This window comes from Liolophura sinensis, chromosome 6 (genome assembly GCF_032854445.1).
Source record: "Liolophura sinensis isolate JHLJ2023 chromosome 6, CUHK_Ljap_v2, whole genome shotgun sequence".
In the NCBI taxonomy this organism is placed as follows: Eukaryota; Metazoa; Mollusca; class Polyplacophora; order Chitonida; family Chitonidae; genus Liolophura; species Liolophura sinensis.
This window is the reverse complement of record NC_088300.1, coordinates 497354-521378: the sequence shown is the minus strand read 5'-3', so window position 1 is coordinate 521378 and position 24025 is coordinate 497354. Positions and strand designations below refer to the sequence as shown.

Below are 24025 nucleotides of genomic sequence, written 5' to 3'. Positions count from 1 at the left end.
CGGATGGTCGTGGGTTTCCGTCGGGCTCTGCCCGGTTTCCTCCCACCACAATGCTGGTCCCCGTCGCATAAGTGAAATATCCTTGAGCACAGCGTAAAACACCCGTCAAATAAATAAGTAAATATTTTGGGGTCATTGCGGTATAAACACGCGTAGATGGGGCGGTATGGTTAATATAATCAAAGAGTTGTTCCCCTTGACTACTCTTTTGTTATTAAGAGAAAAATGACTGCAGCTTGTCACCGTGACGAGCACTCGTGAAATCTTGGAACATGGAAAGTGAAAGCAAACAGGTACGTGGGGAGTGGTGAAACGTCCATGACGCCATTTTGTTCGCCCATGAAAGTCACCGCTTGTGATAGTGGCGAAACTCTCAGCAGGTCATCTGTTCAGGCGTTCTGAAAGAAAGTCCTGGTCAGTCATTAGTGTCAGCTGGTTGTACCACAACGGTTACTGTATGGGATGCTGGTGAATTGAGAAGTAATAGAGATAAGTTTAACAGTTTGTGCTGTGACAATTTCACATTTGCAACGTGGCGTATTTTAAGCATTACTGTAGTGCAAAACTTTACATGGGCTTTAAGCTACTGTGCTAGAATTGCGTCGGTATTCTTTGTGGAGTCTTTTTTTTATGCAGTCGATCGCCTGCATTGTTGGAAGTGTTTCTGTGAGAGGCGCACCGCTGGAATTGTCAAGATTTTTTTCTGGGAACTTTGCAGGCTGGCATTCATTCTGGACATTTTCTGATAAAGGAAGAAGTTTGAGACTTAAAATGGCTGACAGTTCAAGTAGTGGATCAGCGAAGACTGTGTCAGTCCAGGGAGATAGGAGACAAGAAGACAGGCATGTCACTCATCATAACACATCTTCACAGGGACATCAACAAATGCCAGAATGTAAGCCCCAACAAGCTCACGATAATTCACGTGGCAGAGGCAACCATGATAATTCACGAGACAGAGGCTACCATGATAATTCAGGTGGCAAAGGCTATCGTTATAATTCAGGTGGCAGAGGCTACCAGGATAATTCAGGTGGCAGAGGCTATCGTGATAATTCAGGTGGCAGAGGCTATCGTGATAATTCACGAGACAGAGGCTACCAGGATAATTCACGAGACAGAGGCTACCATGATAATTCAGGTGGCAAAGGCTATCGTTATAATTCAGGTGGCAGAGGCTACCGTGATAATTCTGGTGGCAGAGGGTACCAGGATAATTCAGGTGGCAGAGGCTATCGTGATAATTCAGGTGGCAGAGGCTATCGTGATAATTCACGAGACAGAGGCTACCAGGATAATTCACGTGGCAGAGGTTACCATGATAACTCTGGTGGCAGAGGCTACCATGATAATTCAGGTGGCAGAAGTAGAGGGTCTCGGAGCTATGACTCACAAAGAGGAGATGGTAACTACGACAGAGGTGGAAACTGGCATGGAGATGGCAGTGGTCCACAAAGAGCTGGTCCCTACCCATCACATTCCAGGGGATCAGACGTAAGCCAGTCATCATTTTCAGTTTCTTTTTATTTTATATATTATATATATATATATATTCTGTATACTAATGTCATCAGAAAAGCTGATTGGAAATATTTAGCCAACTGGAAGAAGCATAGTTTTACAGCCAACATTAGGTATTATCTTTGCCTGTTATCTTTTTATATACAAATGTATTCTTTGACAAGATAAATGTCTCTTTCTACACATATTATGTACAGATTAACGATACCTAGCCTAGATCAGATTTCAAGGAAAACTGAAAACACAGGCACTCGAAGTTATTACCCTTTATAAGTTAGTCACACACTAATAAATATATATATATATATATATATATATATATATATATATATAGATATATAGACAGGCGCGGAACACGGTTGGCAAGAAATCACAAAACAGCAACAAAAAACGTTTGTTTCTCGATTGTTATCACACCTGCTTGCACTAGACACATATTTGTCCTAATCTCCATGTATTAAAGGGCTTGAATTCTGTACGAATACCACCTTTGGTGGAAATGTTCAAAAACTATCAACTCCATCGTTTACCCCAGTGCTCCACCATTTATAGCCTCTTCGGCAAACCTTCAGGAGCTGACGGAGATTCAAGAACTGGCGTGTATGTGCATCATACTTGACACCATTTCCAAACTACCATGTTTTCCAACGCATATCTAATGTAACATATTGTGTCTGAGGGCCTCAGGCTAGATCAACCCAGTGTTGACTGAGCATACGCATTGTATTTTATCTCTTGAAATAAAGACGTTATTATTATTATTATATACAAACCAGCTGTTTACTAGCGTATTACAAATTCAAAGCAGAAGACACCATGGCAAATATTTATTTATTTATCAGCTGAAAAGTATGGAGGTATAATGTTTTAAACTCCATGCACAGGTACTATTTAAAAGTTAGAATTTACATATACATATCTTATTTTGACTGTCTTTTTTATGTCTGCTTCCATCAATTGATGTGCATATAAATTGTTGAAAAAAAGTCTGAAGTCAGTAGAAAAAAAGAAGAAATAATGGACTGATTTATTATTCCACAGTAGCCCTTACTTTGTGACCAGATGTATGTAGTCATACTAACTACATCCATAGTTCAATTAATTATCAGCTATACCTATGGAACTATTTTTATAGTGCCCTTTTTTCTACAAAGAGAAAACTAAACATAAAAAATATGTCTGTGACAAATGTATAAATATTCAACAGTGGCCAAATCCATTGCTCAGATAAAGGTAGTCTTTAATCCTCTCAGTAATTTGTTATTTATTATTAATTCTTTTCTCTTCATTTTTTTTTTTCAAAAATGTTAGCAAGACTAGCTTTAAAAAGTACCGTACCAAGGTCAATTCCTGACTGAAGTCAAAAGCTGAAATACAATCATAAAGCTTGTTTTTTCCGCTTCAGAAATTAAGATTTTGTCACCCTCATTTGTATTAGCTGAAGACAAATCCGTCCAAAATTCTACTTCAAGAACCAAAAACTAAGTATTGTAGAGCCAAAAAAATTGCTTTGTGGAATCGACCCCACAAAAGCAATTGTCTTACCTGTTTCGCATGTTATTGCAACTGACTTTCCAATGTTTTTGATAGATTCTTGAATTTGGTTTACTGTTTATGTCCTCCCTGTAACTGCTTGTCCAGTGAGGCAAATATTATATTATTATATAACAGTATAATAAGTTTAGCCTTTCTTATGTTAAAATGATAAAAACAAAATGAGCTGACATTTTATATCTTTCAGTTTCTTGTCATTATTGGGACATACGGATGCTGATATTGCTGTTTACTGAGTATGTTGTATTTGCAGAATAATGACCTGATTTATCTGTCAAAATCACTGGCATGGATCCTGAGGCATGCTGCAGGAAACCAGGGCTTTAAATTTTTACCAGGTAATGTCATGTCATACAGTGATGCCCATAGGGTGCATGCTTCTTACAGTTACACAAGGGTGAGTTGGCCAAGTGGTACAGTGGTGACCATAATGTACCTATTTCATACGGTCACAGAAGGGTGAGTTGGCCAAGTGGTACAGTGGTGACCATAGTGTTCCCATTTCTTACAGTTACATAAGGGTCAGTTGAGCAAGTGGTACTGTGGTGCCCACAGTGTGGCCATTTCTTACAGTTACAGAAGGGTCAGTTGACCAAGTGGTACTGTGGTGCCCACAGTGTACCCATTTCTTACAGTTACAGAAGGTTCAGTTGGCCAAGTGGTACTGTGGTGCGCACAGCTTGGCAATTTCTTACAGTTACATAAGGGTCAGTTGACCAAATGGTACAGTCGTGCCCAGTAGTGTGCCCATTTCATACGGTCACAGAAGGGTCAATTGGCCACGTGGTACAGTTGTACCCATTATATGGCAATTTCTTCCAGTTACAGAAGGGTCAACTGGCCAAGTGGTACAGTTATACCCATAGTTTGCCCATTTCTTACAGTTACAAAAGGGTCAGTTGGCCAAGTCGTACAGCAGTGCCCACAGTGTGCCAAATTCTTAGTTACACAATGCTCAGTTGGCCAAGGGGTATAGAGGTGCCCATAGTGTGCCCATTTCGAACAGTTATACAAGGGTCAGTTGGCCAAGTGGTACAGTGGTGCCCATATTGTGCCCGTTTCTAACAGTTATACAAGGGTCAGTTGGCCAAGTGGTACAGTGGTGCCCACAGTGTACCCATTTCTTACAGTCACAGAAAGGTCAGTTGTTCAGATTGTACTTTGGTACCTTTAGTGTGGCTATTTCTTACAGTTACAGAAGGGTCATTTGACCAAGGGGTACAGTGGTGCCCATTGTATGCCCATTTCTTACAGCTACAGAAGGGTGAGTTGGCCAAGTGGTACAGTGGTGCCCATTGTATGCCCATTTCTTACAGCTACAGAATGGTGAGTTGGCCAAGTGGTACAGTGGTGACCATGGTGTTCCCATTTTTTACAGTTACATAAGGGTCAGTTGACCAAGTGGTACAGTGGTGCCCATTGTTTGCCCATTTCTTACATTTAGATAAGGGTCAGTTGGCCAAGTCGTACACCAGTGCCCACAGTGTGCTCATTTCTTAGTTACACAAGGATCAGTTGGCCAAGTTGTACTGTGGATCCAATACACAGTGATACAGCAGTGCCCATCCGTTCGTTGGCACCCATAGTGTTTTTATTTCTTACTACATGTATGTTGAACATAATGGTCTATTGGCTAAAGTCATGTCATAAACCCAATGGTTGGCATTATAGCCAAATTGTTTTCACTTTTGAAGAACATGTATGCAAGCAACAGAACTAGGTGTGCATAGTGAGCATCAGGTGTATGGTATGTACATAAAGCAAGGTGTGCATAGTACAAGTGAGCATCAGGTGTATGGTATGTACATAAAGCAAGGTGTGCATAGTACAAGTGAGCATCAGGTGTATGGTATGTACATAAAGCAAGGTGTGCATAGTACAAGTGAGCATCAGTTGTATGGTATGTACATAAAGCAAGGTGTGCATAGTACAAGTGAGCATCAGGTGTATGGTATGTACATAAAGCAAGGTGTGCATAGTACAAGTGAGCATCAGGTGTATGGTATGTACATAAAGCAAAGTGTGCATAGTACAAGTGAGCATCAGGTGTATGGTATGTACATAAAGCAAGGTGTGCATAGTACAAGTAAGCAGTCAGGTGTATGGAACGTACATAAAGCAAGGTGTGCATAGTACAAATGAGCTGTCAGGTGTATGGTATGTACATAAAGCAAGGTGTGCATAGTACAAGTGAGCATCAGGTGTATGGGAGGTACATAAAGCAAGGTGTGCATAGTACAAGTTAGCATCAGGTGTATGGGACGTACATAAAGCAAGGTGTGCATAGTACAAGTGAGCATCAGGTGTATGGGAGGTACATAAAGCAAGGTGTGCATAGTTCAAGTGAGCAGTCAGTTGTATGGTATGTACATAAAGGAAGGTGTGCATAGTACAAGTGAGCAGTCAGTTGTATGGTACATGCATAAAGCAAGGTGTACATAGCACAAGTGAGCAGTCAGGTGTATGGTACGTGCATAAAGCAAGGTGTGCATAGTACAAGTAAGCAGTCAGGTGCATGGTACATACATAAAGCAAAGTGTGCATAGTACAAGTGAGCAGTCAGGTATATGGTACATACATAAAGCAAGGTGTGCATAGTACAAGTGAGCATCAGGTGTATGGAACGTACATAAAGGAAGGTGTGCATAGTACAAGTGAGCATCAGGTGTATGGTATGTACATAAAGCAATGTGTGCATAGTACAAGTGAGCATCAGGTGTATGGTATGTACATAAAGCAAGGTGTGCATAGTACAAGTGAGCAGTCAGGTGTATGGTATGTACATAAAGCAAGGTGTGGATAGTCCAAGTGAGCAGTCAGTTGCATGGTATGTACCTAAAGCAAGGTGTGCAAAGTACAAGTGAGCAGTCAGTTGTATGGTACGTGCATAAAGCAAGGTGTACATAGCACAAGTGAGCAGTCAGGTGTATGGTACGTGCATAAAGCAAGGTGTGCATAGTACAAATAAGCAGTCAGGTGCATGGTACATACATAAAGCAAGGTGTGCATAGTACAAGTGAGCAGTCAGGGACATGGTACATACATAAAGCAAGGTGTGCATAGTACAAGTGAGCATCAGGTGTATGGAATGTACATAAAGCAAGGTGTGCATAGTACAAGTGAGCATCAGGTGTATGGTATGTACATAAAGCAAGGTGTGCATAGTACAAGTGAGCATCAGGTGTATGTTATGTACATAAAGCAAGGTGTGCATAGTACAAGTGAGCAGTCAGGTATATGGTATGTACATAAAGCAAGGTGTGCATAGTAAAAGTGAGCAGTCAGGTGTATGGTATGTACATAAAGCAAGGTGTGCATAGTACAAGTGAGCATCAGGTGTATGGTACGTACATAAAGCAAGGTGTGCATAGTACAAGTGAGCAGTCAGGTGTATGGTATGTACATAAAGCAAGGTGTGCATAGTACAAGTGAGCATCAGGTGTATGGAACGTACATAAAGCAAGGTGTGCATAGTACAAGTGAGCAGTCAGGTGTATGGTATGTACATAAAGCAAGGTGTGCATAGTACAAGTGAGCATCAGGTGTATGGTATGTACATAAAGCAAGGTGTGCATAGTACAAATGAGCATCAGGTGTATGGTATGTACATAAAGCAAGGTGTGCATAGTACAAGTGAGCATCAGTTGTATGGAACGTACATAAAGCAAGGTGTGGATAGTCCAAGTGAGCAGTCAGTTGCATGGTATGTACCTAAAGCAAGGTGTGCATAGTACAAGTGAGCAGTCAGGTATATGGGTACATACATAAAGCAAGGTGTGCATAGTACAAGTGAGCAGTCAGGGATATGGTATGTACATAAAGCAAGGTGTGCATAGTACAAGTGAGCATCAGGTATATGGTATGTACATAAGGCAAGGTGTGCATAGTACAAATGAGCAGTCAGTTGTATGGTGTGTACATAAAGCAAGGTGTGCATAGTACAAGTGAGCATCAGGTATATGCTATGTACATAAGGCAAGGTGTGCATAGTACAAATGAGCAGTCAGTTGTATGGTGTGTACATAAAGCAAGGTGTGCATAGTACAAGTGAGCATCAGGTATATGGTATGTACATAAAGCAAGGTGTGCATAGTACAAGTGAGCATCAGGTATATGGTATGTACATAAGGCAAGGTGTGCAAGAGTAAGAGTAGTGGTCATCATACATTTCTGTTTACTACATGTTTGCGGTGTTTTAGGAGGATTCCTGTATGTGGATGACATCTTAAGACTTCCAAGGTTTAGAGGTTTTGCAATCCCTGAAGTACAAAAGGTTGTTGCTGAGAATGACAAACAGCGGTTTGCACTTGAGAAAGACAAGCAGAGTGGCAAGCTGATGATCCGAGCTAACCAAGGCCATTCAGTACAGGTATAACCAGAGCTCCATTACCCAGATGTATGCAACTTCTCTACAGCCAGCCTCCATGGCACATTACACATGTTACGTCATCTGTAGAAGCTCGCGCCACCTGGTGGAGAAATATGCCAACCTCTTGGGTTGAAATTGTGAACTCAATCATGGAAAATCTAATGTAAATGAACAAAGAACTGGTCACATGTTTAACCTGAAACTCTGTATTTAAAAACTACAATTTCACTAATTGTTGTTGCCTTGCATTTAAGAACCCATTGACTATTTTTATTTTTCTAAGCAGCTCTAAAACAGTTACTATCAGAGACATTGCTGTCCTTTTACAAAAATCTCCGTTGGTGTAATTTTTTTTAAGTCTATTTCAACATGAGTGTTTGGAACATTTTTTCCCACCATGCATCAGCTGTCTCTCAAATGTTTGCTGCGCAGTAGAGAGAAAAAAATACATTGCTGCACAGATACATCACATAATGCATTAGAGATCATTCAGTACAGGTATAACACGTGTTGTACAAAAGTGTGCCAAGGCCATTCAGTACAGGTATAACACGTGTTGTACAAAAGTGTGCCAAGGCCATTCAGTACAGGTATAACACGTGTTGTACAAAAGTGTGCCAAGGCCATTCAGTACAGGTATAACACGTGTTGTACAAAAGTGTGCCAAGGCCATTCAGTACAGGTATAACACGTGTTGTACAAAAGTGTGCCAAAGCCATTCAGTACAGGTATAACACGTGTTGTACAAAGTGTGCCAAGGCCATTCAGTACAGGTATAACACGTGTTGTACAAAGTGTGACAAGGCCATTCAGTACAGGTATAACACGTGTTGTACAAAGTGTGACAAGGCCATTCACTTCAGGTATAACACATGTTGTACAAAGGTGTGCCAAGGCCATTCACTTCAGGTATAAAGAGTGTTGTCCAACGGTATGCCAAGACCAATTCACTTCAGGTATAAAAAGTGTTGTACAAAAGTACGTCAAGGCTGTTCAGTACAGGTATAACACGTGTTGTAGAAAGGTGTGCCAAGGCCATTCACTTCAGGTAGAAAAAGTGTTGTACAAAAGTGTGAAATGGCCATTCATTTCAGGTATAACACATGTTGTACAAAAATGTGCCAAGGCCTTCTACATGTTGTACAAAAATGTGCCAAGGCCTTCCACTTCAGGTGTAACACATGTTGTACAAAAGTGGGAAATGGCCATTCATTTCAGGTATAACACATGTTGTACAAAGGTGTGAAATGGCCATTCACTTCAAGTATAACATGTGTTGTACAAAAGTGTGTCAAGGCCATTCACTTCAGGTGTAACACGTGTTGTACAAAAGTGTGTCAAGGCCATTCAGTACAGGTATAACACGTGTTGTACAAAGGTGTGCCAAGGCCATTCACTTCAGGTGTAACATGTGTTGTACAAAGATGTGCCAAAGCCATTCACTTCAGGTGTAACACCCTCCTTCATCCAGACACTTGACCAACAAAATTGTGGAGCAGGTGAAGGTCATTTCATGTTCATGTACATGAGGGAAGCCTGCTCCTTTGGCCGCAGTTACTCGCGAGGAAAACTATCTGCCACTGTGTCACCTGATCAGACCATTCACCACTAGGCTGTACAAACCAGCAGGTGTCCTCGGTCCCCAGGCCACAGAAAACAGTGGATACACCCACTGCCCTACAGAAATTAATACTGATAGTGATGGGAGGTGTGTTCAGGTGAGCAAGTGGGAGTTCATTCTTTGTGAGTCACAGTGGTCATTTGGGAGAGTATGGGCTTCCCTACTGAGTCTGCATGATGCCGAGCATTGTTGTAGTGCCATGCAGGCTAAATCAAAAGGTACGCAAGTCAACTTATAACTATGAAATGACATTTGTCACAGTATGGCTTAGTTACTTAAGTAACAATCAGGGTAGTTGAGGCTGGCCACATAGTATCACAGGAGGCGCTAGTTACTACGTGTAACTTGCGTCACTCGGGGAAAGCGTCGAAAGTTATGGTTAGGGGACATAACTCTTCAAGGGGATATACATGTACATGCAATATCATTTCACAGCAGGTTTTTCGAACACTCATATTTTAGGTGGAGGGCCTGGCCTTGACTCCGATCACCATTGAGAATGCTGACGACTACCCCCAGGTAATTCATGGCACTTACCTGAAGAACTGGGAGTCAATTAAGAAACAGGTATGTGATGGTAGCGGACAGGTCTGCGCATCTCCAGCAAGTGTTTAAGTGCATTTGATAATGTTTCTTGCAAGTTTCAATCAATTTCAATCATTGTCATATACACTACATGTATATGTATAACTGATACAGGGGTCTACGATTGTATTTCAGGGCCTGTGTAGAATGAGCCGTAATCACATCCACTTTGCCCCAGGGGAGCCAGGCATGGATGGAGTTATCAGTGGTAGGCATATCATATTTTTTCTCTTTTATTTTTTTTCTCCGCCACAGAAGTGAAAAGACTACATACTGTTAAGCTTCTCTCGCTCCAGCTTATGTACATGCACTTTGTGGACATCATTTCTAAAATGCGGTTTCAAGGATATGTGAAATGTTTAGTTTTTATTTATTAATGTGGACTATATAATGTAGCCTCACATATGGAAGTACAAAACAGCTTTCTTCTTGAGGTATAATGGCTTTAAACTACTGGTTTTGTCCCAGTGGATTCAGAGAGATTAGTCCAATGATTAAGGAACCTGCTGTGGTGAGCCCGAAGTGGGGAGATACTGGTCCCACAGTGGTCCATATGTCCATCCATGATATACGTCACTCACAAATATTTCTGACCATTGACAGAAAGTATGAGATTATTAACAACAACATCAACAAAATTTTTGTTTTTTTGTAGTTTGTTTGGCAAATCTTTCTTCGTTTTCCTTAAAAACATGCTCTCCATTATATAGTACTGTTACATGCATCCATTCATGCGCTGCTTGCAAAACCTGGTAGTGCTTTACCATTGTTGAGATGATGGTTTGACCCTGGTAGTGCTTTGCCACTGTTGAGATGATGGTTTGACCCTGGTAGTGCTTTGCCACTGTTGAGATGATGGTCTGACCCTGGTAGTGCTTTACCATTGTTGAGATGATGGTTTGACCCTGGTAGTGCTTTGCCACTGTTGAGATGATGGTTTGACCCTGGTAGTGCTTTGCCACTGTTGAGATGATGGTTTGACCCTGGTAGTGCTTTGCCACTGTTTAGATGATGGTTTGACCCTGGTAGTGCTTTGCCACTGTTGAGATGATGGTTTGCTCTTATCTCTCATTCCATTATTCAAGATGGCTACATTAGCCATTTTCTCTCCTTTGACTATCTGAATATCATTAGCCATATAGGTAACCATTTCTGTATTAATTCATGCACACTTTCTGGGTATTCTTGTTTCTTTCAGGCATGCGTAAAAGTTGTGAAGTGCTGATATTTCTGGACTTGAAAACAGCACTCAGAGGTAAATATGTTAAAATATGTCACCTGTGAAAAACAACAGAGTCAATTGCGATTTGTTAATCCACCATACAACATACATATGTAAGTTTTATTCATTTGACTTAAATGTTTTGTAAATATCTTCACCTCACCTTGTTGTGTGATTTCTGTAAGGTGTGATTTCTGTAAGGTGTGATTTTCACTGAGATCAAGGTCACACTGAAGGGCTTGTAGAATCAAACAATTTGACTCCTGGCCTTTAAGTTTTGCCCCTACATATTTATGATAGCATGGATACACAAGTATATGGTAAAGGTTGAGCTTTTCTGGTCAGCTCCAAGGCATAATGGTTACAGCTGGCTTATATATAGAAGGCAAAGGTTAAACCTTTCTATGTCAATACTGTGGTGTATCGTCACCTGTACATTTAAGAGTTTTACAAACTTTTCAGCCAGGTAAGCAGCAAGTACTTCAGCCTGCTGTTTAAATAAATTCTGTGAACCTAAGAACTACATGTATTGAGTCATTCATTCAAAGATTGTGATGCTTCTCACCTGCCTTCTGAATCAGCTTATATCATCTGGTGGTGAAATGATCAGGACTCCCACCTGTCCTTCTTTTCCAGGCATCCTACCTGTCTTACTTTTACCTGCCTGCTACTCTTACCTGCTTTTTCAGGCGTTCCACTTGTCCTACTTTTCCTGTTTTTTCAGTAGGAAAAGTTGGACAGGTGGGAAGCCTGTAAAAAAAGTAAGAAAAGAAGGATAGGTGGAAGTTCTGTGTGAAAAAGTCAGAAAGGCGTGTGGCTTGAATGATGTATTTGTGTATGATGATTGGCATGCTGTTAAGTGGAATGCACTTCTTCTTTCTGACAGATGGAATGGAGTTCTTCTTGTCATCAAACAATGTAATACTCAGCCCTGGTGACAAAGATGGCTGTATTTACCCCTACTATTTTGAAGGAGTGCAGCAACGCAGCCCTAGTAAGTAAAACAGCTTTCCACATGTATAGTGGGTAATGTTGGTTAGTTTGGACGTATGACTCGGAAGACCAATCAGATAGCATGCTAGGTCCTCGTTGAAGTTATCTGAGCTGTACTGAAGCTCAGATTCCTGTGGACTTCACTCAGACATGCTTACCAGAACTGTCATGACAGCATGGAATGTTAAGCAGACGAAAATACATCAGAATAAATCGGCATTTCATCTATTTGCAGTGTTTCTGTTTGTTGATTCTGTTCTACATTTAAGGGCACGTGGTTGTGGTGGACACAACAACAGATATGTGGCCATTGAAACCTGCCTGCTACAAGGAAGGCAAGCAAGAAGCTTCTGCTGTGTGATTGGTCAAAACTGATGCACTTACATATTTAGATTGAGGTTTCTACACAGTGTGATAATTGTCAGTGGAGAAATGTTGTACCACATGGGGCGTTATGCTGCCTGTTGGTTGTACCACATGGGGCATTATGCTGCCTGTTTGTTGCACCACATGGGGCATTATGCTGCCTGTTGAATAAACATGAGCTAAGACAAAGGACAACTAATGTTTGTGTTACCTGTAAAACTGTGTTCACAAACTGTGATTTGTCAAATGGACTCATCAAATTCATCTAGTCAGATGAAAATAGAATAAGCTGCATTTCATTCGCGTCATTCACATGTTATCAGTTTACCAGTTTTATGAAATCTCCTATTTTCATTGGACTGGTTGATTTCGACAGGTTGTTACGACAATCGCACAGTGTGAACACTGCTGAATTAAAATCTTAATGAGAAATGTTCAAATTTGCAGGACACAAACTAGACTTTGACAAGTCTATCAAATCTAAGGTGGTGTCAGCTCAGGAAGCAACTGATGAACATGAAGCAAATAGGAAGAAAAGGAAGAAAAATAAAAAAAAGAAGAAAGGCACGAATGTTGACACAGAAGATGACGAAAAGGAATGGAAGCCACCTGGTGGGAATAAAGAGGGAGAATCTAGTGTGGAGGAGGAAATGGGCAGAACTGAGGGTGTAGGAACTGGAGCTGAAGAGGGAGGGGCTGGAGCTAAAGAGGGAGGGGCTGGAGCTAAAGAGGAAGGGTCTGGAGCTGAAGAAGAACGGCCTGGAACTGTGGAAAGCAAGGGTGAAACTGCAATTAGAATGGATAACGTTGATCAGAACAAGGGAGACAACCCACTGCTGAAGGAAGAAGGAGAGACTGATATGGAAGTGGATGACGCTGACATGACAGCAGGTAAGTTTATTGTTTATGTACATGTATATACCCAGTGGATTGAGTTACACCATTGTAGATTTCACAGGATTACATACCCATGTTTCCACATGTGAAAAGTGGCATTGGAATTGATGGGGGTTGTTGTTAAGTGGTTAGAGTTTGTGGTTAAATCATGACTTCCATTTATTAGGATACCGTACCAATGTTTAAGCCCTAGTCTTGGATAGAGAAGGCTTCATATCCCTTAGCCATCGTTGTCTTTAGTCTTGGATAGGGAAGACTTCATGTCCCTTAGCCATCGCTGTCTTTAGTCTTGGATAGGGAAGACTTCATGTCCCTTAGCCATCGCTGTCTTTAGTCTTGGATAGAGAAGACTTCATGTCCCTTAGCCATCGCTGTCTTTAGTCTAGGATAGAGAAGACTTCATGTCCCTTAGCCATCACTGTCTTTAGTCTAGGATAGAGAAGACTTCATGTCCCTTAGCCATCGCTGTCTTTAGTCTTGGATAGAGAAGATTTCATGTCCCTTAGCCATCGCTATCTTTAGTCTAGGATAGAGAAGACTTCATGTCCCTTAGCCATCGCTGTCTTTAGTCTTGGATAGAGAAGATTTCATCTCCCTTAGCCATCGCTGTCTTTAGTCTTGGATAGAGAAGACTTCATGTCCCTTAGCCATCGCTGTCTTTAGTCTAGGATAGAGAAGACTTCATGTCCCTTAGCCATCGCTGTCTTTAGTCTAGGATAGAGAAGACTTCATGCCCCTTAGCCATCGCTGTCTTTAGTCTAGGATAGAGAAGACTTCATGTCCCTTAGCCATCGCTGTCTTTAGTCTAGGATAGAGAAGACTTCATATCCCTTAGCCATCGCTGTCTTTAGTCTAGGATAGAGAAGACTTCATGCCCCTTAGCCATCGCTGTCTTTAGTCTAGGATAGAGAAGACTTCATGTCCCTTAGCCATCGCTGTCTTTTGTCTAGGATAGAGAAGACTTCATGTCCCTTAGCCATCGCTGTCTTTAGTCTTGGATAGAGAAGGCTTCATGTCCCTTAGCCATCGCTGTTTTTAGTCTTGGATAGAGAAGGCTTCATGTCCCTTAGCCATCGCTGTCTTTAGTCTTGGATAGAGAAGACTTCATGTCCCTTAGCCATCGCTGTCTTTAGTCTTGGATAGAGAAGACTTCATGTCCCTTAGCCATCGCTGTCTTTAGTCTTGGATAGAGAAGACTTCATGTCCCTTAGCCATCGCTGTCTTTAGTCTAGGATAGAGAAGACTTCATGTCCCTTAGCCATCGCTGTCTTTAGTCTAGGATAGAGAAGACTTCATGTCCCTTAGCCATCGCTGTCTTTAGTCTTGGATAGAGAAGATTTCATGTCCCTTAGCCATCGCTGTTTTTAGAGCTTGGTGTTGATAATCAGTGGACAACACTCCGGGAGCCCATACTAACCCTTTAATATGATGTCAGTATGATGAACCGAGAATCGATCATTAGATGTCAATAAAATGACATATAGCCAGGCTTTTGCCAGGTGCCCCATTGATGCCTGTAAGGTCTAGGATGTAACAATATGCCATTGTATCAGTGTATCGCGATTTGGTGCCCTAGGATACGATAGTTTTAAAATATGTATTTATTCCGATCAGTTTTAAAAAATGTATATTTATTCTCAGTAAATGATGCAAAACTCACCTCATAAGTTGTAAAGTTCACCTCAATAAATTGCAGACTTTTAAACTTTTAGCTGATGTCATGTTTACAGCTAGAGATGTGAGGACAGGGCATCGAACAATCAAAGATGTCTAAAAATTTCCTGGCAGACCTAACCGTGAAATTCCCACTGGGGCTCAGTATAAATCAACAGTTTGGAAATATTTGCATTCTCAACAGGCGACACATCAAATAAACAAGCAGTACTACAAACGTGCCACGCATTTAAATGGCACCATCCTGATATGTTTGTACCAGAGTAGATACGGCCTGAAGAGTAAAACTGACAAGCTATGGAGAAAATTCATTTCTAAAATAATAAATAAAGTTATATCATATATTAACACTGATAAAACTCAAGTTTACATGAGTTTGTGTTTTGTTTCTTTTTGTTTATTATTGCCTTGACCTGACCAGGACTTCGTCGTACTTAGTGGATCAGACATCTTTTTACTTCAAGTGTTTTGGCATGTTTTGGCCGAGCCCTGTATACAGAAAACTTATTGTACTTTATTGATAAAAATGATGTATTTTATCACCACTACGATATATTGTATCTTATCTCCACTACCATATCGTGTATCGTAGCGCCACTATCATATCGTTTATCGTAGTGCCACTACCATATCATGTATCTTATCGCCACTATTGTATCATGTTTCGTAGCGCCACTAACATATCGTGTATCTTATCGCCACTATTGTATCATGTATCGTAGCGCCACTATCATATCGTGTATCATAGCGCCACTATCATATCGTGTATCTTAGCGCCACTATCATATCATGTATCGTAGCGCCACTATCATATCGTGTATCATAGCACCACTATCATATCATGTATCGTAGCGCCTCTATAATATCATGTATCATAGCGCCACTATCATATCATGTATCATAGCGCCACTATAATATCATGTATCATAGCGCCACTATCATATCGTGTATCATAGCGCCACTATAATATCATGTATCATAACGCCACTACCATATCGTGTATCGTAGTGCCACTACCATATCTGGTATCTTAATGCCACTATCATATCGTGTATCTTATCACCACTACCATATCGTGTATCGTAGTGCCACTATCATATCGTGTATCTTAACGCCACTATCATATCATGTATCGTAGCGCCACTATCATATCGTTTATCTTAACGCCACTATCATATCATGTATCGTAGCGCCACTACCATATCGTGTATCTTATCACCACTATCATATCATGTATCATAGCGCCACAAAGGTCATTGAGCTAACATGAATACGGCTGTGTCCAGACTTTTGTCCCAAAGGTCATTGAGCCATCAGGAATGCAGCTTTGTCCAGGTTCTTGTCCCAACCCTCACTGAGCTTTCAGGAACGCAGCTTTGTCCAGGCTGTTGTGCCAAGGGTGATTGGTGCAAACCAAAACAGGCCTGCCCAGACAGGCTTTTTGTTTATAAACTAGGTTTAATGCTACCATCCTGCTTCCTATATTTTAAATTAATTTGTACATGGGAAGGTTCTCAGCAACCTGTGGATGGTTGTGAGAGTCCCCTGGGGTCTGTCCCGTTCCTCACACCATAATGCTAATCGTTAAGTAAAATATTCTTGAGTATGGCGTAAAACACCTGTCAAACAAACAAAATAATTTGACTTTGAAAAAGGAATAAATACAAACATGACCTGTAATCACAGACATATTTTTAAAGAAAAAAAAACGTCTAAAAATCATTGTAGGCGGTTGTGTCCAGACTGTTGTGCAAAAGGTCATTGAGCTATCAGGAACACAGTTTTGTCCAGGCTGTTGTCCCAAAGGTCATTGAGCTATCAGGAATGCAGCTTTGTCCAGACTGTGTAGCTATCACTAGACAGACCACTTAAACGATTCATAAATATACTTTCATTTAAGTTTTCTAGATTTTTGTGAAAAGAGTTAAAGGCACTCAAGGACTTGAATTCTAAGGTGGGCTTTATGGACCATGCTATCAGAGGTTAGGACTTCTGACACTGTAATCAGAGGAAATTTATTCAGATCTAATCACGGCTCTTTTTATCTTTGAGTAAAAGATTACTGAAATAATGTTCCTTCCTTCTGGAGGTCATCAGGAGAAAAAAGTGATGGGACGTCAGAGTTACCATCAGTATGGCTCATAAAGCCCACCATAGTATGCAGACATTTGAATGCCTTTGAACACTCTTAAAAAAATGAGTAAAAATAATTGAAAGTATTTTTACGCATAGTTTTCAGTTGTCTGCATGCTGAACATCACTTCATATTTTAGCTTTCTTTTACTTTAACAGGAAAGCAGCAGGATGTGTCCCCACAGGCTGATGTTTCTGGAAGAACAGGGTATAATGAGGGGGACAAGCCAGAGGGTTTGGAATCCATGGAGGTGGACCAGAACCGAGAGACAGGAGTTAAAGACCGGGGGACAAATGCAGAGATGAAGGGGACTGAGTCAAAGAGTAAGAAGAAACAGGCTGGGGCAGCCAGAGACAAAAGTAATGAAGGCAATGAAGGAAGTGAGCCTAATATCGGTGTAATAAAACACCTGATATCGTTTGTTTGTTTGATCATGATACATTACATGATGTTACTGTTGCCATGTCAACAGTCTTAATACCACAGAGCTCAGACACTTACAAATGGGCAAATGTTCAACATTTTCAAAATCTGTTGGAATTTCAATCATTAGTTCTTAGGCAATTTCTTTGAAAAATAAGTGATGAATAATATAAATATATAAAATATTCACTTTGCAGATGTTAGTTGTGGCTGTAAAAGATAATAACAATCTGGATGTGATGTTATCAGGTGTGAGTTTGGTGTTATCAGGTGTGAGTTTGGTGGTATCTTGTGTGAGTTTGGTGTTATCAGGTGTGAGTTTGGTGGTATCTTGTGTGAGTTTGGTGGTATCATGTGTGAGTTTGGTGTTATCAGGTGTGAATTAGGTGTTATCAGGTTAAATGTAATAGTGGGTTTTAAGCTGATCCTGGTTGGTTGCGTGATTTTTTAGTTGCCTGTGGTAACGGGGAATATTGCAGGTTTGAGATTCAAGTATTGGTAAAGGTGAAAGAATAAAGGTCACACTTTAGGACAACAGCCTGGACAAAGCTGCATTCTTGATAGCTCAATGACCTTTGGGATAACAGCCTGGACAAAGCTGCGTTCCTGATAGCTCAATGACCTTTGGGACAACAGCCTGGACAAAGCTGCGTTCCTGATAGCTCAGTGACCTTTGGGATAACAGCCTGAACAAAGCTGCGTTCCTGATAGCTCAGTGACCTTTGGGACAACAGCCTGAACAAAGCTGCATTTCTGATAGCTCAGTGACCTTTGGACCAACAGCCTGGACAAAGCTGCGTTCCTAAAAGGTCAATGACCTTTTTTACAACAGCCTGAACAAAGCTGTGTTCCTGATAGCCTGGTGACCTTTGGGACAAAAGCCTGCATTCCTGATAACTCTTGCCAATAATGACTTGTCAGTAATGCTTAAGAGGCAGCTTTTGTTGAGCTTAGTTTACCGATCAGCTGTCTCACCGTGGTCTGAAGGTCCAAATAATACCTCTTTCCTCAGAAGCTTCTTCGGTTCACAAATGCATGTCTCCTCCCATTTTGTCTTCTCTTAATAACTTTTTGCTAATGTTTTTTCTTCAGACTTCTCTGCCATGGCAGTTGTAATCAAAAGTAGTTGCCTATTATTTTCTAACATGTGACATGGTACAATACTACTTCCTTACCTTCAGCAATAAGAATTTGAAATCAAAACTGGCCTATTTTGACTGTTGATGAGTAAGCTGATTACAGTGTTGTAACTGTTGTTGAGTGAGCTGATTCGGTGTTGTAACTGTTGTTGAGAGAGCTGATTACAGTGTTGTAACTGTTGTTAAGTGAGCTGATTACAGTGTTGTAACTGTTGGTGAGTGAGCTGATTACAGTGTTGTAACTGTTGTTAAGTGAGCTGATTACAGTGTTGTAACTGTTGGTGAGTGAGCTGATTACAGTGTTGTAACTGTTGATGAGTAAGCTGATTACAGTGTTGTAACTGTTGTTGAGTGAGCTGATTACAGTGTTGTAACTGTTGTTAAGTGAGCTGATTACAGTGTTGTAACTGTTGGTGAGTGAGCTGATTACAGTGTTGTAACTGTTGATGAGTAAGCTGATTACAGTGTTGTAACTGTTGTTGAGTGAGCTGATCACAGTGTTGTAACTGTTGTTAAGTGAGCTGATTACGTGTTGTAACTGTTGGTGAGTGAGCTGATTACAGTGTTGTAACTGTTGGTGAGGGAGCTGATTACAGTGTTGTAACTGTTGTTGAGAGAGCTGATTACGTGTTGTAACTGTTGGTGAGTGAGCTGATTACAGTGTTGTAACTGTTGTTGAGAGAGCTGATTACAGTGTTGTAACTGTTGTTGAGAGAGCTGATTACAGTGTTGTAGCTGTTGGTGAGAGAGCTGATTACAGTGTTGGAACTGTTCTTGAGTGAGCTGATTACAGTGTTGTAACTGTTGTTGAGAGAGCTGATTACAGTGTTGGAACTGTGGGTGAGTGAGCTGATTACAGTGTTGTAACTGTTGTTAAGTGAGCTGATTACAGGGTTGGAACTGTGGGTGAGTGAGCTGATTACAGTATTGTAATTGATGTTGAGAGAGCTGATTACAGTGTTGTAACTGTTGTTGAGAGAGCTGATTACAGTGTTGGAACTGTTGTTAAGCTAGCTGATTTGGTGTTGTGAATGTTGGTGAGTGAGCTGATTACAGTTTTGGAACTGTTGTTGAGTGAGCTGATTACAGTGTTGTAACTGTTGTTGAGTGAGCTGATTACATTGTTGGAACTGTGGGTGAGTGAGCTGATTCGGTGTTGTGAATGTTGGTGAGTGAGCTGATTACAGTTTTGGAACTGTGGGTGAGTGAGCTGATTACAGCGTTGTAACTGTTGGTGAGTGAGCTGATTACAGTGTTGTAACTGTTGTTTAGAGAGCAGATTACAGTGTTGTGAATGTTGGTGAGTGAGCTAATTACAGTGTTGTGACTGTTGGTGAGTGAGCTGATTACAGTGTTGTAACTGTTGTTGAGAGAGCTAATTAGTGTTGTAACTTGTTGAGAGATCTAATTAGTGTTGTAACTGTTGTTGAGAGAGCTGATTACAGGGTTGGAATGTTGTTGAGTGAGCTGATTCAGTGTTGTAACTGTTGGTGAGTGAGCTGATTACAGTGTTGTAACTGTTGTTGAGAGAGCTAATTAGTGTTGTAACTTGTTGAGAGATCTAATTAGTGTTGTAACTGTTGTTGAGAGAGCTGATTACAGGGTTGGAATGTTGTTGAGTGAGCTGATTCAGTGTTGTAACTGTTGGTGAGTGAGCTGATTACAGTGTTGTGAATACTTGAATTTCTCATTAATAACATTTATGTGAAATTCGGAGATACCATTTACCAACAGTGCATAAGTATTCCAATGGATACTAATTGTACGCCTCTTTTGGCAGACCTATACCTGTTTTCATATGAATACGACTATATGCAGAAATTAATTATCCGCCTTCATTGGATTTAAAGGAGACAACAGATAGTCCTGAATGATACATCTTATTTGGATCTATATCTGTACAAAGACGGACAAAGGTCTCCTTTCATGCCACCTTTACGACAAAAGGAATAATTTCAATTTTGATATTGTAAATTATCCTTATTTAGATAGCAATATACCAAAGGGTCCTGCACATGGCGTATACATGTCTTGCCTTGTAGCATTTGTCAGATCTTGCGTTAATTGTGATGACTTTAATCTGCGTCACAAGTTGCTAGTTCAAAAACTAGATTGTCAAGGATACTCCATCAAACGCCTTCATTCTAAGTTTCTCAAATTTTACAGTGAGTATAACACTCTCGTTGGCAGGTATGGACAGAGCGTTCAGAATCTCTGGCGATCTGCATTGTGATCAACCACCTAGACGGCGCTGTTTTGGAGAAAAAGAATGAGAGTGTTACTGTTTTAGTGTATCACGTACATGGTATTTGACAACATAGATGGTGCTGGTTGCCCAGTGTAACCGTTTATCTTGTATGTCATGTGTAACATCATAGATGGCGCCTCTTGTAGCATGAGATCTTTACATATTAACGGGAAAGACATAATCGTCCGTTACTTTTGAATCACAATCTGATCAGTTAGGGTCTGTAACGCTCGTCATTTTCAAACTGTATCTAATACCGTTTAACCTGGGGCTAGGGGCCGTAAAGGTAGCCATGCTCATTACATCAGCATGATGCCTTTATGAACAGTTGCAATTAAAGCGTGACTGAGATACTTGTTTAATTGTTATTTGACTTGGAACTCACGGACTACGAATTTGAACTTTGATATGGAATTCATGCCTGGAATATTCATTGTCTGCCCGGCATCATTGAAAACTGATCACTGCTTCTCTCTTGTGTGTAACCGGCTTTATTTCTTATTTGCATAATTTCTTACATACCTTTGTCTTTGGGAGTTAGTGTTAAGCATTGTTTTGGAAATGGATCTTGCGATTGTCTACTTGGAACGCCCTTTACGGACTACGAATGGTATATGAATGTCGGACTTGACGCTTATATTTGTAACTGTTGTGAAGAGAGCTGATTACAGTGTTGTAACTGTTGTGAAGAGAGCTGATTACAGTGTTGTAACTGTTGGTGAGTGAGTTGATTACAGTGTTGTAACTGTTGGTGGGTGAGTTGATTACAGTGTTGTAACTGTTGGTGAGTGAGTTGATTACAGTGTTGTGATTGTTGGTGAGTGAGTTGATTACAGTGTTGTAACTGTTGTTGAGAGAGCCGATTACAGTGTTGTAACTGTTGTTAAGTGAGCTGATTACAGTGTTGTAACTGTTGGTGAGTGAGCTGATTACAGTGTTGTAACTGTTGATGAGTAAGCTGATTACAGTGTTGTAACTGTTGTTGAGTGAGCTGATTACAGTGTTGTAACTGTTGTTAAGTGAGCTGATTACAGTGTTGTAACTGTTGTTGAGTGAGGTGATTACAGTGTTGTAACTGTTGTTGAGAGAGCTGATTACAGTGTTGTAGCTGTTGTTGAGAGAGCTGATTACAGCGTTGGAACTGTTCTTGAGCGAGGTGATTACAGTGTTGGAACTGTTGTTGAGAGAGCTAATTACAATGTTGTAACTGTTGTTGAGAGAGTTGATTACAATGTTGGAACTGTGGGTGAGTGAGCTGATTACAGTGTTGAAACTGTTGTTGAGAGAGCTGATTACAGTGTTGTGATTGTTGGTGAGTGAGTTGATTACAGTGTTGTAACTGTTGTTGAGTGAGCTGATTACAGTGGTGTAACTGTTGGTGAGTGAGCTGATTACAGTGTTGTAACTGTGGGTGAGTGAGCTGATTACAGTGTTGTAACTGTTGTTGAGTGAGCTGATTACAGTGTTGTAACTGTTGTTGAGTGAGGTGATTACAGTGTTGTAGCTCTTGTTGAGTGAGGTGATTACAGTGTTGTAACTGTTGTTGAGTGAGGTGATTACAGTGTTGTAGCTGTTGTTGAGTGAGGTGATTACAGTGTTGTAACTGTTAGTGAGTGAGGTGATTACAGTGTTGTAACTGTTGATGAGTGAGCTGATTAACTGTTGTAACTGTATGATATTGTCTATTGAAAGGAAGTAATTAAACTGACTACTTACATGTACCTGTGTAGTTTCTTTTTCTTTACTGTCTCTCCAATCACCAAGATGATTGGCAGTGTGGAGAAATGATTTACCTGTTACCTGTGTAGTTTCTATAGTCTCTGTAGTCATCTATTATACTTACAGTCTCTCCTGCCGTCCAGCTGATCATCAGTGTGGAGAAATGATCTACCTGTTACTTGTGTCATTTCTGTAGTCCTCTGTTATACTTACAGCCTCTTTAATCATCCAGTTGATTAGCAGTGAGGAGAAATGATCTACCTGTTACCTGTGTCAGTTCTGTAGTCCTCTGTTATACTTACAGCCTCTCCCTTCATCCAACTGATTGGCAGTGAGGAGAAATGATCTACCTGTTACCTATGTCAGTTCTGAAGCCCTCTGTTATACTTACAGCCTCTCCCTTCATCCAACTGATTGGCAGTGAGGAGAAATGATCTACCTGTTACCTGTGTCAGTTCTGTAGTCCTCTGTTATACTTACAGTCTCTCCCATTATCCAGTTGATTGGCAGTGAGGAGAAATGATCTACCTATTACCTGTGTATTGTCTGTAGTTCTGTGTTATACTTTCAGCCTCTACCATCATTTAGCTGATTGGCAATGAGGAGAAATGGTCTACCTGTTACCTGTGTATTGTCCGTAGTTCTCTGTTATACTTTCAGCCTCTACCATCATTTAGCTGATTGGCAGTGAGGAGGAATGATCTACCTATTACCTGTGTATTCTCTGTAGTTCTCTGTTATACTTACAGCCTCTCCCATCATCCAGGTGATTGAGAGTGTGGAGAAATGATCTACCTGTTACCTGTGTATTGTCTGTAGTTCTCTGTTATACTTTCAGCCTCTCCCATCATTTAGCTGATTGGCAATGAGGAGAAATGATCTACCTATTACCTGTGTATTGTCTGTAGTTCTGTGTTATACTTTCAGCCTCTACCATCATTTAGCTGATTGGCAGTGAAGAGAAATGATCTACCTGTTACCTGTGTATTCTCTGTAGTTCTCTCTTATACTTTCAGCCTCTACCATCATTTAGCTGATTGGCAGTGAGGAGAAATGATCTACCTATTACCTGTGTATTCTCTGTAGTTCTCTGTTATACTTTCAGCCTCTCCCATCATCCAGGTGATTGAGAGTGTGGAGAAATGATCTACCTATTACCTGTGTATTGTCTGTAGTTCTGTGTTATACTTACAGCCTTTCCCATCATTCAGCTGATTGACAGGGTGGAGAAATGATCTACCTGTTACCTGTGTTGTTTCTGCAGGCCTCTGTTATACTTACAGCGTATCACATCATCCAGGTGATTGGCAGTGTGGTGAAACCTGTTACCTGTGTAGTTTCTGTAGTCTTCTATTATACTTACAGCCTCTCCCATCATTCAGCTGATTGACAGTTTGGAGAAATGATCACCTATTACCTGTGTATTCTCTGTACTTCTCTGTTATACTTTCAGCCTCTCCTGTCATCCAGCTGATTGACAGTGAGGAGAAATGATCTACCTGTTATTCTGTGCTTCTCTGTTATACTTACAGCCTCTTCCATCATCCAGGTGATTGAGAG

General features: G+C 40.7%; 1 protein-coding gene across 3 annotated transcripts in view; it reads left to right on the top strand.

Annotated features, from left to right (window-relative positions):
* Positions 1-339: 339 nt before the first annotated feature.
* LOC135468616 (uncharacterized) overlaps positions 340-24025 on the top strand; it is a 33363-nt gene continuing 9677 nt past the window's right edge. Inside the window, exons 1-9 of one of the 3 annotated variants that reach the window (XM_064746964.1) lie at positions 340-1494; positions 3329-3413; positions 7275-7444; positions 9528-9632; positions 9786-9858; positions 10849-10905; positions 11759-11866; positions 12679-13122; positions 17095-17259. In XM_064746964.1, the coding sequence (XP_064603034.1) occupies positions 631-1494; positions 3329-3413; positions 7275-7444; positions 9528-9632; positions 9786-9858; positions 10849-10905; positions 11759-11866; positions 12679-13122; positions 17095-17259 (2071 nt within the window). In that variant the 5' untranslated portion in view covers positions 340-630. Of the gene's footprint in view, positions 1495-3328; positions 3414-7274; positions 7445-9527; positions 9633-9785; positions 9859-10848; positions 10906-11758; positions 11867-12678; positions 13123-17094; positions 17317-24025 lie in introns of all 3 variants that reach the window. The other 2 variants (XM_064746963.1, XM_064746962.1) reach the window with 2 other exon arrangements.